The sequence below is a fragment of the Mirounga leonina genome, unplaced genomic scaffold, assembly GCF_011800145.1.
Source record: "Mirounga leonina isolate KUSES-001 unplaced genomic scaffold, KU_Mleo_1.0 Mir_150, whole genome shotgun sequence".
NCBI lineage: Eukaryota > Metazoa > Chordata > Mammalia > Carnivora > Phocidae > Mirounga > Mirounga leonina.
The window spans coordinates 22,943,493-22,959,253 of NW_023270374.1; the positions used below are offsets into that span (position 1 = coordinate 22,943,493).

A 15,761-nucleotide genomic window follows, 5' to 3' on the forward strand; every position below is an offset into this window, starting at 1 on the left:
CCTGGAGCCCTGGCTCCGGATGTCCAAGGCCACGTGGCCTGACCCCAAGGGCGGCTGTGGGGGGCACACTGTGGGTAGGCGGGGCCTGCTTGCAGGAAGGAGTGGGTAACTGAGGGGGTGGGGGGCACAGTGGGGCATCAGCCCTTTCTCCTTGGGCAGATGAAGGAAGCTGAGAGCCTGCTGTGGGGAGAGGGTGTGAAGGGGCAGGGCAGCGGTGAGTTAGAAGAAGGCGGGGTGCCGGTCAGGCCCCAAGCGACCTCTGGGGTATCCGAGGACCTCTGGCATGCAGCCCCGCACTCCCAGGCCCTTGAAGCCGGGCCTCCCTTGAGCCTGGACGTGGTGCCTCGGTGTGGAGTGCCGGAGACCACCGTGCCCTGCACGCCCCAGGGCCGCTCCACCCCGGTGGCCTGGTTCCGGCAGAGGGAGCGTGCCCCTACATCGGCTAGGGGCAGAGCTGGCCTCTCGGAGCCCCTCAGGGGACAGCCGTGCTCACCTCCTGCCCAGAGATGCTGGTGAGGACAGGATGGGGCCAGTATTCCCTGGGGCTGCCGTGGCCACGATCCCCCAGGGGGCCTTAGGGGACCGTAGGTGCTGCGGGGAGCCTCACACGCAGGCCTCTTGTTGCAGATGACTCCTCCTCTGAGAGTGGCAGTGGCAATGGCTCCTCCACCCTGAACCCATCCACGTCGAGCAGCACTCAGGGCGACCCCGCCTTCCCCGAGATGAATGGCAACGGCGCCGTGGCCCCCATGGACTTCACCGCCACCTCCGAAGATCAGCCCATCAACCTGTGCGACAAGCTCCCGCCGGGCACGGCGCTCGGCACGCCCTCCTACCCCTCCGACGGCTGTGGCACCGATGGACTGCGGAGCCGTGTCAAGTACGGGGTGAAGACCACCCCTGAGGTGTGTGGGGCTGTGGGCCCCCCGGAGCCGTGAGCCCCCTTCCTCCTGTGCATGTCAGGGCGGTGCGAGGCTGACGTGAAATGGTTATGTGCCCGGAGCCGTGACGCCAAGTCAGCGTGGAGGCCGAGGCCGCCGTGCCGGGCGTTCTGCGGAGGCTCTGGAATGAGATCCCACGGCGTGTGACCTCAGGCTAGGCCTTCCCTTCTCTGAGCAGGTGTCACCAGCCGTGAAGAGGCCTTGGCCCCGGCCTCAGTGGAGGTGGGGGTGATGTGTGGCCCATTCCGCTCCCCCCCAGAACAGTCTGCTGCCGGTTAGAGCAGCAAGGCCCTGCCTCTCGGGGCTCCTCTGCATGCCTGTCCCCGTTTCGCAGACGGTGCAGGGGAAGAACGAGGCCTCTGAAGCCCCAGGGATGTGGATGTTTGCAACTCGGTAGATCAGGCTGACGTGGGCTGCTCGTGGGGGAAGGGTGGCCGTCGCTGGTGCCCTCGCCACCGAGCACTGCCCCCTGCCTCCCGGGGCCCCCCCACACTTCCGCAAGCTGCCTCTGGGTCACTAAGTCTCCTGCCGCGGTGCGGTGAGCACTGGGCACGGGAACTCTCTCGGGAGAGTTTTCTCCTGCCAGGGCGGCAGCGCCGGAGGTGACTTCTCGGAGCCCTGTGCCCCTGGGCGCCAGCCATGTCCCCCTACACAGGTTCCTCCTCCTCCCTGGGCCGCCTTCTGCTGCAGAGGGCGTGGGGTGGGTGCCAGGGCTTGCCTCTGATGGCCCGTCTCGCGGGAAGGTTCTTTCCAGACGAGTGGGTGTTCAGTTGTCACCGTGTGTCTGAGCTCGGGCCACGGAGCGGGTACCGGCCAGAGCACGGCCTTCGCCTCCGAAGTGCGAGGGGCAGGCCTAGCCGCTGCCTGCACTGAGCGGAGAGCCGCGGAGGGGGCGTTCGCCACTGTGACCTCAGGCCACGGAAGTGAGACGGGGCATCGGTGCCACCTGCAGCTTGTGTCCTGCGGTCTCCGTCTCCGTCTCCTCCGGCCCTGGCCGAGGACTTGGCTAAGGAGCGGCTTGGGCACGTGACTTGCCCAGGGCCCGGGAGGTCTTCTGCCTCTCCACGGCAAGTCCGGCATGACCCAGCAGGAAGCCGGGCGACCTCCGTGTCTCTGCCCCTTGTCAAGTCTGTGTGTGGATCAAGAGTGGGGCACCAGGCCAGGGGCCCTGGGAGGGCCAATCCCTGTGGGACGGTCACAGGAAGCCCGGTGGTGGCAGCTGCTGCAGGACTGGGCGCCGGTCCGTGTCCATCTTCATGCGTTTGTTCTTCAGCAGGGGCTGTGCTCCCCAGAAGGGGCTGTGCTCCCCAGAAGGGGCTGATTCTGGGAGCAGCTCCTGCGGTGGGAACAGGCAGCGGAGGTCCCTTCTTTGCTGGTGGGCCGGGCCTGCTTCCCACTCCCCCTTTCTACACACACACTCTGCGTGGGGGCTCACAGGGTCTCCCCGGGGGTGGCAGCAGACAGGAGAACCCCAGCCCAGGAGCTTCGGGGATGCACTCTGCCTACGGGACCTGTCGCCTCAGCTGGTTCCCTCTCCCAGCCCATCTGTCCCCTCCTCCCTGACAGACCGCACGCTCGCCGCCTGCGTGACAGCTCGGCTGCTGCTCAGGGCTGCCGCCCCTTGGGGATCAGGGAGGAAAACCCCAAAGCCAGAACCAGTCTCGGCAGAACCAGAAGAGGCTGGCTGGTGGTGGGAACCCTTCCTGCGTCTGCCTGTCCCTCGCACGATGTGGCAGGTCCCGGTGTGGGCTCAGCGGCCGGGCACAGCGCCTCCGCCTCTGCTCAGCACCCGTGGGGCCCCGGGCCTCTGCTGGCGCCGCTGCGGCCGGGCAGCCCTGCCTCTGGCCGCCCAGGGCGGGGTGGCGACACTGGCGCCTCCGATTCCTAGATGAAGGGAACAGGGAGGGGAGGCGACGCGGGACCTCGACACTGTGGCTCATGCGGCAGCCGGGCGTGCTCACCGTCCCGGTCCCCAAGCTCACCGTGGCTGTCCGGCCGAAAGCGGGCCCGGTCTGACCCTCCGGCCCTTGCCCTCTCTCAGTCGCCCCCTTACAGCTCCGGGAGCTATGATTCCATCAAGACTGAGGTCAGTGGCTGCCCTGAGGACCTGACGGTGGGCCGGGCCCCCACAGCAGATGACGACGACGACGACCACGATGACCACGAGGACAACGACAAGATGAACGACTCCGAGGGCATGGACCCCGAGCGCCTCAAGGCCTTCAATGTGAGGCGAGGGACGGGCGGGGCAGGGGCGGGGGCCACAGCCACGGCCAGCCCTTCCCACAGCCTGTGTCTCCCGCAGATGTTCGTGCGGCTCTTTGTGGACGAGAACTTGGACCGCATGGTGCCCATCTCCAAGCAGCCCAAGGAGAAGATCCAGGCCATCATCGAGTCCTGCAGCCGGCAGTTTCCCGAGTTCCAGGAGCGGGCCCGCAAGCGCATCCGCACGTACCTCAAGTCCTGCCGGCGCATGAAGAAGAACGGCATGGAGATGGTGAGCCCCTCCTCCCCGTCCGCCCCGCTCCCTCTGCACTGCCACGGGCCTGCAGCCACACCCGCCGGGCCCCTGGGCGGCCCCCTGGCCAGACACTTGCCCTCCACCCAGCGATCCCGGACTCACAGAGGGAGCTGAGGCCCAGAGAGGTTACAGAGCTCCGGAGAGCATGGGCCCGGAGCCCACACCCCAGCCCTGTGCCAGCCCCCTCCAGGGCAGGGGTCTGTCTGGGTCAGCCCCAACACGGGCTCCGTCCCCGTTGTGCCTGCAGACCAGACCCACGCCTCCCCACCTGACCTCGGCCATGGCCGAAAACATCCTGGCAGCTGCCTGCGAGAGCGAGACGAGAAAAGCAGCCAAAAGGATGCGCCTGGAGATCTACCAGTCCTCCCAGGTACCTGCTCCCCAGCAGCCCTGGGCAGCAGGGGTGAGAGGGCGGCCGGCGGTCATGCCGCAGACCCCCAGGCTGGGCAGAACCCCCGCCAGGCCAGCCGCTGTGCAGTGGGTGGTGAAGGCGGGGGGCGGGCAATCCTCGGAGCCAGACGGAGCCTCGGTGGGGCACACAGGCCCTGCGCCCTCCGGGGTGTGGCCTCCGACAGTGTTTTTAGCTAGGCCGGGACAGATCAACTCTGGCCCACGGAGACATGAGCAGAGTCCCGCAGGTCACAGCACTGGGTCCCAGGGACAAGGGTCTGGATGGCCGCCCCTCTGGTTCCCTAGCGCTTTCCTCCCCCTCTGTAGGACGAGCCCATCGCCCTGGACAAACAGCACTCCCGGGACTCCGCAGCCATCACCCACTCCACCTACTCACTGCCAGCCTCCTCCTACTCCCAGGACCCCGTGTACGTCAACGGCGGCCTCAACTACAGTTACCGTGGTTACGGGGCCTTGGGCAGCAACCTGCAGCCCCCTGCCTCCCTCCAAACAGGAAATCACAGTAATGGTGAGTGCGGGGGACCCAGGCTCTCTGGCTCCCTGACCGGAACCCAGGTCCGTGCGCAGCGCAGCCTCAGGGAAGGGGGCAGGGCAGGCGGGGAAGGTGCGTCCCTCGTGGCTCAGGGACCTTCCCCACTTCACAGTCTCGGCCAGTCCTTTGATGGGGAGGTGAGGAAAACTTCAGGCAGTTAAAACAAAAAGCCTACTGGTCGTTTCTCGCCCCCGAGGCGGCTTGCTCCAGAGCTCGAGTGGATGCTCTGCCGGGCCTCTCCCTGCATCGGTTCCCTGAGGGCCACCGGGAGCCCAGAGTTGCAGCCAAGGCCCTGCTCTACCTGAGTCAAATCCTCTCCACACCCCTGCTTTGCCCCCGACCGACCAAGGCTCAGTGAGGTGGTCACTGGGAGTTGGTGGCAGAGCTAGCATCTAGCCCAGGTGCGGCCCAGTTCTGCTGTGGCCTGGGGGGCCCGCCGAGTGGCTCTGGGCAGGTCACCGCCTTCTCCAGGCCTCAGCCCTTGCTCTCACTATGGAGCCCATCCAGGTCACCTGGGGCCACAGTGAACCATCTGTCCCCCCCCTACTCCACCCCCTGAAGCTGGTGATTCCCTAGATGGGACACAGCCCCGGATTGGGGAAACGGTCCCTGAAAAGACGCAGACCTCCCTGTGGCATTGGGCGCTGCCCCGAGTGGGAACTGGAGTGGACGCCCCCCTTGAGTCCGGGGGCCTCCGCTGGTGGAGAGCAGCCTGGCGGCCTCGGGGCATGGGCAGGGGGTGGGTGAGGGTGACCTCGGGGCCTCTTGGGCCGGGCACTTGGATTCTGTTCTGTGTGCAGTGGGAGCCACTGATAGGTTTTAAGAAAGGAGGGCTGTGAACTGCGCTCTGCCTGCCCCCGTGGTGAGATCAGAATTAGAAGGACAGGAGGCAGAAGTTATGTGCGCGGAGGGTCATTCAAAAGCAAAGGGGTGAGGAGGAGAGCTGAGGGCGACCCCAAATTGCTTGAGTAGGTTGGAAGAAGGTGTCGCCCACAGGCCAGGAAACTCTGGTTCGAGGTCCTGGCTGAACGTGCCTGAACAGTTCCTCTCAAGCCCTTGTCCTTGGCTGCAGGAGACCCCTCACGGTTCCTGGGCAGCAAGGGAGGCGCGGGCCCCTGCCCACGGGCAGGAAGCCCAAAGCCCCCTCCGCTCACCTCGCTCCTACCACCAGCAAGTGTGTGCAGGTCCCTGGAAGACTGCTGCTTGGGCTTAACTTCTCATCCCTTCCTAATGCCTCTTAACCTAAAATAAGAGGCTGCCTGGCCTTAATCGCCGAGGCAGACGCCTGAGCGGCCATTCGCGGCGAGAGGAGGAACGGCTTTCCCCGAAGGGCTGCTTTTCTTCCAGGAAGGAGAGCCACCTGACAGCCCTGCTGAGTGGGGACCCTGTTAGCGTAGCCGAAGACAGGTCCCAGGGCAGGGAGGATAGGACCTCTGCACAGACATGGCGAGCCTGAGGCTCTGTCCTTCCCAGGCCGCAGGGCGATGGCCACCCCCCCCCCCCCCCGCGACCTGGTGCCGCGCAGCACGGCCCGTGTCACGGCTGCAGCCGCCGGGGAGGGCGCCGGGCCTGCTGCCCCCTGGGCCCTGCTCACGCCTGCCAGAGGGGCTCCGGCAGCGGCCCGCCCTCCCTCTGAGGGGGCAGCTGGCTCTGCCCCTGTGCTTCCCGGGGCCTCTGTCCCCTTCTGTAAGCACCCTGCTTCCGTAGAGGTGGGCGGGGAGGTCACGGAGGCAGAGATCTGCTCCTTCGCCTCCTGGCCCTGGGCAGCCCATGTCCCGGGAGCACTGGCTTGGAGCCCAGCGGCTGGAGGAAGACCACGGGCGGCAGTCCCAGTCCCGCTGCCTGCCCCAGCAGCCGGCGGCCCCGTCAGCCGTCCTTCAGTCACCCCGGCGCCTCTGCAGGGCCGCCCCGCTGGTGGCTCAGAGCTCCTCCCTGTGCTCATCAGGTGGTCAGCGGGAGCTGCAGCTGAGCTTCCATAGAATCCACTTGGCCCCCCTTTCCTGGGGGTGCTGGGCCACTTGCGCCCACTCCTGCCCCCATTCCTGAACGTCAGCCCCAGAGCAGATGGGCTGCGGGAGGTAGGGACGCTCTCCCATCCGAGAGAGACAGAAGGACAGCTCTGAGCATAGGGCTGAGGGATGGAGAGAGGGGAGCCCGCCACATGTTGTCTGGAGGCGATGGGGAGACACCCCCCCCCCCCGTCCCCGTAGCCCTTTGGCCATCACGAGGGGAGCCCACCGCCTGCTTGGCTGTTGTTTCCAGCCAAGTCATAGCCCAGCTCCTTCCCCCTGCATTTCGTTTTTACAGACTGAGCTGCTCCCTGGACTCTCAATTCCAAGGATGTCCCTTAGCATAAGCCGTTTCCAAGTCTGCCTCCTTGACGCCATGTGCTTTGGTTAGAGAGGAAACTGCCTCGGTGACGGTGACGGATGGGCGCATCTCAGCCTCCTTCCCCGTTAGGGGCCGCACCAGCTCCCCTCAGCGGCAGTCATTTCCAGTTTCTCCCAGCGTGTTGTTTCCAGTCTCGAGGCCTCCAGTGACTCGAGCTTGTCCCTCTCTCTCTGTAGCGGCAGAGAGTGCCCCTGTAGGGCCCCTGTAGATGCAGTAATGAGTGGCGCTGGCTGCCAGAGCCCACGGGGTCGTGGGGAGACGGCTGACGAGCACGGACAGCCTCCCGCGCCTGCCCGCCCGGGTAAGCCAGCCCAGGGCGAGGAGGGACTGGGCGGCGGGCAGGCGCGGGGAGACGGCCGCCCCCAGGACACTCCAGCTCCCACCCCCCAGACGTGCGCTTCTTTGGCTGTGTTCTGGCTCAACACTTCAAAAGAATGTGTTTCAAATTCCAGGAGCCTCCGTGTCTCCTGGGAGCCCATTCAGAAAGCCCCAAAACCTGCCGGGAGCCCCCCCCCCCCCCCCCCCCCCGCCCCCCCCCCGTGGGCCTGGCAGCTCCCGGCCGTGCTGAGAGTTTCACAGGCCTGGCTCAGCCCCCAGCAGCCTCCTCAGGTTCTGAGGCTCAGGGATGTGGAACAGTGGCCTGCAGCGTGGCAGAGCAGGCCTTGAATTCAGGCGAGCCTGATGCCAAAGCCCGCGATGCCCCCGTGGAGCGGCTGGGGAAGGGCGAAGAGGAGACAGGGCCTGGTGGTTCCCCGCCACACACGCCCCTAGGATGTTTCAGAAGACTTCAGGCTCTTTTGCTGCCACCGTTCTGAGGGCAGAGGGGACTTCTCCCGATAGCACCGCTGGGTCCTGTCCTTCCCAGCCCCTCCCCTGCAGGGCACCGTCACCCTCCGGCTGGCCTGGCCCCGACCTCTCCCACAGCCAAGCAGGGCACCTGGCCTTTCTCCTCCACCTGGCAGAAGCCCCTGCCTGGTCTGAGCACTCACATGGGGTTTCTTTTCCTGGTCTCCTGTGGCTCCACTCTGGACTCCAGGGCTTTCCACACACTCCTTTCTGTCCGGGTGTAAGGTGCCTGCTTACCTGCAGCGTCCCGAGCAGCCGCCGCACCGGGACAAACGGCACGTGGCCACATGTACGGCACAGGCCGCCGCCGCCGGCCTTTCTCACAGGGTCAGGCCCACGCCGCCCGGAGGCCGCCTCCTTTCCCAGGGGAGCGCGGTCTACGCACCGGTCCTCAGCAAGCCGCTGAGGTGCGAGCAGGGCCAGGGAGCTAGAGGCCGAGCCCCTTGCCGCGGGCCCCCTGCCCGGAAGGCAGCCGCGCGCACACGTTCACCGCGTGACCAGGGGCAAACCTCCGACCTGCGGGCCTCCCCAGCGGCCACCTGTCAACGATAAGGCCCCCGTCCTTGCAGGACCGCCCTGAGGGTTAGCAGAGAACCCCACGTCTCATCCGGTCCCGGGTCCCGTTCTAGGCGCTAGGGTACAGCTGTCGCGAGGCCCGAGCCACAGCAGGCCCCCAAGACGACGCACAGGGTGACGGCACCTCCCAGATAGCCTGCGAGCTGTCGGCCGCCCTCCTCACCGCGCTGTCCCCTCCACAGGGCCCACCGACCTCAGCATGAAAGGCGGGGCCGCCACGGCCTCCAGCACGCCCACGCCCACGCCCTCCAGCAACAGCACCAGCAGGACCATGCCCGCCGCCCAGCTCAGCCCCACGGAGATCAGTGCGGTGCGGCAGCTCATCGCCGGCTACCGAGAGTCCGCCGCCTTCCTGCTGCGCTCCGCGGACGAACTGGAAAACCTCATTTTACAGCAGAACTGACCCCGCGGCACCTGGAGTGCACTACCCTAGGGAAGGAGGCTGTCCCGGCCCGGCTTCCTGCCTCACCACCTGGTACATTTTGTTTTCTGAAAGAGGTGGGATCCAGAAGAGCTGTTTCTAGCCACACGCCAAGCACCTGCGACTTTGGGCACAAGGACACTTTTTTTTTTTTTTTTTTTGGAATCTCACCACACGGGTGCTTTGACCTGCTTGGAAGAGGCCAATGGGGCAGCTTTGGAAGGGCTGGGGCTCCCCTGACAAGGCGCTGGGGACGCAGCTCCATTTAGAATCATCTTCGTGGACCCTGATGTTAGAATCCCACCCCCAGATAATTACCTTTCAAGTCTTAGGTGAGCAGAATTGCATATTTATTGAGAAAAACAAAGTGGACCCTTTCTTCCTCTCCCCTTAGTAATTTATTTTTCTGAAAATGGATTCTTTTGTGTTTGTACAGATTGCCAGTCTGTGTCTGTCTGATCAGAAGGATGTATCCCTGTGACCTAACATTCCATATCACTACACTGGCGCGGGCTGGGGGCCGGCAGGGCGGGGTGCGGTGGGGCGGGCGCCGGGCTGGCTGTCCTTCCCAGCGCCCAGCCCCGCCAAGCCGGAGGACCTCACCCACACCCAGTGCAAAGCAAAGACAAACAAAAACGGCTCCCCCACCCCCATTCCACAGAAGCCCCAGTCACACGGCCACCTGTATTCTACCTCACACTCCAGCGTGGGCTTTTTCCAGGATGCGCCCTGAGCCCCTCCTGAACGGCTATCTATCTCCCGACTCCCCCCCCACACGGTGTCTGCCTGGGAGGCAAGTCCAGAGGGGTGGCCAGGGGCTGGAGTCCAGACAGGGCTGTGACCCTCTGGAGCAGCTTGCAGCCCCCTGGCCCCAGCCCTCCTGGCTGCTTACCAGGACAGACAGCTGGGGGACAGCCGCCGGCCAGGAGGGCCCCTGCCCTCACCTGCCCCCAGGGGGCCGGGTCTGAACACTTCTCCACACAGGCCCAGGGCCCTCGGACACGTGCCGGGAAGGGCCTGTTTCCTCAGGGTGGGCCCCCAGCTGTCAGGCAGCCACCAAACAGGAAAAGCAGCTGCGAGCCCCTGGTCGGACTGCAGCTCCTGTCCTCTGCCCCCGTGGCTGGAGTAAAGGGACCATCAACAGAAGTAGAACCCACTTGGGTTCTCCGAGGACCTCGTCCCTTCTGGAGGGGCCAGTCCTGGAAGAAACCTATAACCCTGGAGTGTGAAAAAGGGCAAAAGCAAAGTCCGGCCTGGTCCTTCCTCCCCAGTAGGCACTTCCTCTTGCTCAGTGCAATACCTCCCAGTGCTGCTAAAACCAGGGATTCTCCCCCACCTCCGAGGGCCCCCGGGGCCTCTCCGTGCGACACTCCGTAGCTATGACAGCAGCTCTCCGCTGCCCGCCCCCCACCCAGAGCCGGCAGAAGCCCTCTGTAGCCTTTCCTCCCTCAGAGCAGAGCGGCCCCAGGGGAGCCAGGGCCACGCGGACCCTTGGACGGCCACAGCCACTCGACCCCAGAGCAGGTACCCCTTCCCAAACCAGCTTTCTGCAGCTACCTGCCTCCCAGCACTATGGCAGACCACCGGGGGGGGGGCTGGGGGGGGCTCCAGAGCTCTGAGAGGTAGGGTGCCCCACCCCGTGCTTACTTCCAGCCCCCAGCAGTCGGGGGTAGTCCTTCCTCTCTCAAGTAGCCTCCAGCACCCCCGCACCTCCCCAGCCACACCACCTCTGCCTTCCATCTGGCCAGTCTCCAGGCCTGTGGTCCGGGCCAGGACCCCCGAGACGCCCCCTTCACACAGCACAAGCTCCCGCGCCCAAGGCCCGTCCCCCGCCCCAGCCATCCACGCGTCCAGCCCCCACCTGCTCAGTGCTACTCCCGGCCGTTTCAATTTGTGTAAATATTTATTTTTGTGTGTGAACAATGCTACAAAGTAATCAGTAGGTCTTTTGCAAAATGTTACCCCAGGCAATTTGTGAGAATCTTAATGTTAAAAACTGGCAGAGACAATCGCCGCCTTCGAATTCTTGATACCAACTGCTTAACTTGTCATCCCCCCTCCCGGGGGCAGGCCCCAGGCCAGGCGCGACCGCAGCGCTTTGCTCGCAGCAGAGAGGAGGGCTGGGAGCTGCCCGCACCCCCCCACTAGGGATCGGATCTGAAGAGCAGCCTCAGTGTCGGCGTGCGGCCCGCTTTTCTGAGCTGACCACCTCAGCCTGCCTGAGCGCGGGCGCACGGGTGTGCGAGCAAGGCCACGCGGCCCCTCCGGGACAGTGGATTCTGCCACCGTCACCCCGCCGCCCGGGGGACTCCTTCTCTGTGAAGCTACGCCTGACGCCCGGCTGAGGGCAGAATCAGGAGCAAGTCGCTGTGTGGAAACAGGACTCCATTAGCTAGTTCAGTCAGGGAACTTGTTCTGTTTTGCTTTTGTTTTCCGAGATGCAGCTTCAACCCCTCCCCACTCCTTCTGACTTGGATGGAGAGCACCAAAGAGCTGGTTCTGCTGGACCGAGCTCACTGCTGTCCCACCCTCACCCTCACCCTCACCCTCACCCCAGGGACTGCCTTCTCCCAAAGGGAGCTTCCAACGCCCTGCCCCGCAGCCATTTAAAGTTCTCACGGAGGGCCTCAGGGCACCAATTCATCACTGGGGATCCTAAGCTAAAAGGTAACTCAAGAGTAGAATATACCGATTCCAGAGTCTTTGCAGGGGGCTAATTCCAGCAGAAGGGTAGAATCAGGAGAAAGGGGAATTTGGTCTTCGGGGATAGACATCTAGTAGACCAGAAATGGTGTGACCCATCTGAAATTCATTTTACTGTCACCTCCAGTACAGTTTATACCCCAGGACAGTGTTGAGGGGGAGGGGGACAGGAGGGGGCTAGCAGGGTTTTCAAGGATTTCAAACAGGTGGAACCCGGCCATCCCTATTCCTAAGGGCCACTTACGACTCCAGGGGTGGTTACAGGATTAACTACCAGTTCATTTTCAAAATGCTGCTTTGAACTCAGAGGGTTGATACTTTTAATTTGTAATTTTTTGTAAAACTTTTTACAAGATAGTAAAGTATTTCACCAGAATACCAGTTTCAATCTGTCCATGGTCTGATTTTTATATAATTTAGTGGTGCTTTAGAAACTTTGTTTTTGTTGTTTCTGAGCTAAACAGCTCAATCCTTTTTCGCCTGTATCTACCTAAGACCAATGTGAACCTTTGTATTTTTGCTCCTAATTTGGACTCAGTGAAAGTGTACTGTTTACATGTACAGATACCCCAGTCCCTGTGTGTTCTGCAAGACTCGCTCTTGAGGAGGAAGGTGCACCTCACTAAGCTCATCTGCTTAGCAAAGCCACAAAACAAAAACCTCTCTTTTTACCTATGTTTCCACCTAAAAACAAAAACAAAAATCCTACCCAACACAGAACTCAAGATTTGCTGAAAAATAACTTTTTCTAAGCTCAGAAAACTCCCCGTGCAGCAGATGGCCCGTATGCCTCTGTGGCATGGTCCATTAGGAGCAGGGGGCGACGCGGGGACGTCCCAGCAGCTGCTGGTGGGCACCTGCGTGGACTCCCGGAGCATGCGAGTGGGACTTCGCGGCAGAGCTGTGGGCGGTTGGAGGTCTCCCAGCAGCCTGGCAGTGGGGAGGTCAAGGTGACTCGTGGGACCGTCAGGGTCAAGCCACCCAGGATTTAGGGGCGACCCAAGAGGCTGTCAGTCCTTGCGCAAATTCCCTGAGATGAGCTTTTAGGACTTGCAGTGCGGATGGTACAGCATTCCTTCAGGGTTCCCCTGGAGGCAGCTCGCTCCGGAGGCATCACTTCTGAGGAGGGGCAGGGGACTCCAGACGGTAAGCATGTGGCACTTAAGACAAACCGTGGATGGCACCAACTTTTAAAGGTGACTCTTGATTAATCAATGGCTACATCTCTAAATTATATTTTTACAGATATGCACCTATGCAACTTAACGTGGCTCTTCTAAGCAGGTGAGCACTTCCTCCTCGATGCTCTATAAAAAGGATTTGTGTTCTATAGGAGTGAGTTTTTTCCAGTAAATGTGGCTTAATATTTTAATTCTTAGAATGTGTCTTCTCTATGTGATGCAACTAAATTCTGTTCTGTTTGTGGAATGACTAGCACAGGCCAAGTCCCTCTCCCTCACTTAACAAAAGACCAATGAGCTGTTAATCGAGCTGTTATCTCCATGGTATTACTTGCTAAATGCACTGATTTCTTAAGTATGTGGAATCCTTTTTCTTTTGAATCTGTATATCATATATAAGACTGAATCTACTTAATAAACACTGAATAACAAACCGGATGCTTCGTTCCCACCGTGTCCTCTCAACAGCCCCGCCAGCTAGCTCTCTTCCCTGCACGTCTGTGCAGGGCAGCACCGCCCCGCCGCTCTGCTGGTAAGTACCCCGCCTCTCCCGGCCGCCGCGCCAGCCCACCGCGAAGGCCTCGGGACACCGTCCTCAAACGAATAAGCCTGTCATTTATTTCGACACCAGCCCGTTAGAGAAGAAAATGAACCTTCACTGGCACTCGTCGGGCGGCAGGTGTACTCCCGGGGGCGCACAGCGGTCCCCACCCCGCAGACGCACGTCCTCCCTGCCCGCCCCCGGCCCCACTGAAACCAGGCTCGCACACGCCGGCCCTCGGTGCTGGCTTGGGAGACTGAGGGCCTGAACCTTCAGCACTTGATGTTCCGTTTGACCCAAAACTCCTGAGCCCACCTTGAGGGAAAACGGCTGTTTACTTGTGCACAGACTTTTTTCATCCTACATAGACCATTTAGGCTAAACCTTGAGGAAAACTTGCAGGAATATGGCTGGGGCCAAACCTGTCATGTGTTTAAAAGCAATTCTGCGAGTTACAAGCATAAATGTTAGTTTTACTGTTAAAAGTGTGTGTGTGTGTGTGTGTACAGATACACAGACACACATTGCATGGCAGTTTTTAAAATATTTGTTTTTTGTAATGGCAGAAGAATCTTTCTAAAGCCGCAATTCTGTACAATACCCAAACATACGAAAGAGATAAACAGAGAGGGGCGATAGCCTGAAGCCACCGCACCCAGGGAACCCAGCGTGGGGCCAAGGTTCCTAAGATTAGCAGGGACCGTGAAAGCCAAAGACAGCAGTTACATGCCTCTCTTCACGCAACGTAGGGACCAAGGGCCGCAATGCCTCAGTGATACCATGAAACGCCTGTCCTAACCCAAACTACCCCTGCTGAGAATCACCAAGGGACCACGAAACCCCCGACCTGGGCCAGAGCATCCGGAGCCCAGCCCCACTGTCCGCAGAGCACGCCGGGGGCGCCAGGAAAGCACTTACCTCTGGATGAAGCGCAGCAGCTCCACAGGATGGAAGGAGGAGGAGACCTCGCTCAAGGACAGAGAAGCGTTGCTTGATCCCCGTCTGGCTTCTTTACGTGGGGCCCCAGGACCACTGTTGTCAACAGTGGACAGAACAACATCAAAGAGGAATGCCCCCACAGAACGGTGAACTAAAATTTACTGACAAAACAGGCAAACTCAGGGAGGGGAAGGGGAGAACACGCACATTAGTGCAATTTAAAAATAATGATGAAGAAGGGTGCCGGGGTGGCTGTCGTTGGGCATCTGCCTTCGGTTCAGGTCATGATCCCAGGGTCCTGGGATGGAGCCCTGCATCGGGACCCCTGCTCCGCAGGAAGCCTGCTTCTCTCTCCCTCTCCCACTCCCCCTGCTGTGTTCCCTCTCTCGCTGTGTCTCTGTCAAATAAATAAAATCTTAAAAAAATAATAAAAATAATGGTGAAGAGGTATTATGCTAAGCGAAATAAATCAGAGAAAGACAATTATATGATCTCACTCCTGTGGAATTTAAGAAACAAAACAGAGGAGCATAGGGGAAGGGAGGGGAAAAATAAGACGAAATCAGAGAGAGACCCTAAGAGACTCTTAACTCTAGGAAACAAACAGTGTTGCTGGGGTGGGGACGGGATAACTAGGTGATGGGCATTAAGGAGGGCACGTGATGTAATGAGCACCGGCGTTATACGCAACTGATGAATCACTGAATTCTACCTCTGAAACTAATACACTATATGTTAATTAACTGAATTTAAATAAAATTATGATGCACTAGGGAAACCCAGTTTACCAGAACACTAAGAATCCTTTGCAAAATGGGTGCCTGGGTGGCTCAGTCGGTTAAGCGTCTGCCTTCGGCTCAGGTCATGATCCTGGAGTCCCGGGATCGAGTCCCGCATCGGGCTCCCTGCTCAGCAGGGGGTCTGCTTCTCCCTCTGACCCTCCTCCCTCTCATGCTCTCTGTCTCTCATTCTCTCTCTCTCAAATAAATAAATAAAATCTTTAAAAAAAAATCCTTTGCAAAGTCCTCGGCTCCCCTCCTTGATCTTTTGTATAAATCCAGATTTTATTAGATTTATTACCAGTCAGGGGGCTTCTTAAATGAGGGGTCCCAGCTGCCTAAGGAGCAGATGAGCCTTCTGAAATAGTCTGCACAACTTCATGTGGATGTGCACTCCTGGGGGAGAGGGTCCAGAGCTTCGGTCAGGTTCTCCAAGGAGTCTGTGCTCCCAGAAAGGTTAAGAGCCACTGCACAGACAGCGGTCTGTCACGCTTATGTTCCTGATAGGGCTTTTGTCTACATCTTTTGGTAGTTAGTCCAGGCTTTCAAACTGATGCATGGAGACAAGAGGAAGCGTGGGGCACTGTCAACAGTTGGTTTCAAGTCCTAGTCTCCAAGGTCACAAAGCCCACTTTCCCCATCAGTTTAGACGATGCCCCCACACAAGCACAACACAGCCGTGCCACCTCCTCTCGGGAGGCAAGCAGGCAGATGCTCTGGTCCCCTGAGGCCCCTGATCATCAGCGGGCTACTCTATTCAGCAACACACACATACCCACACACCCCTCTCAAGCAGGATCTGACTTAAGAGCAGGATGGACATAAAACAGTCATGATGCTCACCAGCCCAGTAAAATAATATCTTTTCCATATTCTGAAACATTATTAGGTTTTAGGTTTTCTCATCCTTTAGCTCATGAGTAAAACGGTCTCCCCTGCCAGAACTCCGTCTCTCAACTTAGGACCGCGTCCTCAACCA

The 15,761-nt window shown here is 60.5% G+C and overlaps 1 protein-coding gene across 2 annotated transcripts in view; it reads left to right on the forward strand.

Annotated features, from left to right (window-relative positions):
• The window catches only part of NOL4L (nucleolar protein 4 like), a 127,812-nt gene extending 114,851 nt beyond the window's left edge, over positions 1-12,961 (forward strand). For both annotated transcript variants that reach the window (XM_035006033.1, XM_035006034.1), the window contains 6 exons: positions 628-905; positions 2,983-3,168; positions 3,247-3,438; positions 3,710-3,832; positions 4,180-4,381; positions 8,401-12,961. In XM_035006033.1, the coding sequence (XP_034861924.1) occupies positions 628-905; positions 2,983-3,168; positions 3,247-3,438; positions 3,710-3,832; positions 4,180-4,381; positions 8,401-8,621 (1,202 nt within the window). In that variant the 3' untranslated portion in view covers positions 8,622-12,961. The remainder of the gene's footprint in view (positions 1-627; positions 906-2,982; positions 3,169-3,246; positions 3,439-3,709; positions 3,833-4,179; positions 4,382-8,400) is intronic.
• Positions 12,962-15,761: the final 2,800 nt, after the last annotated feature.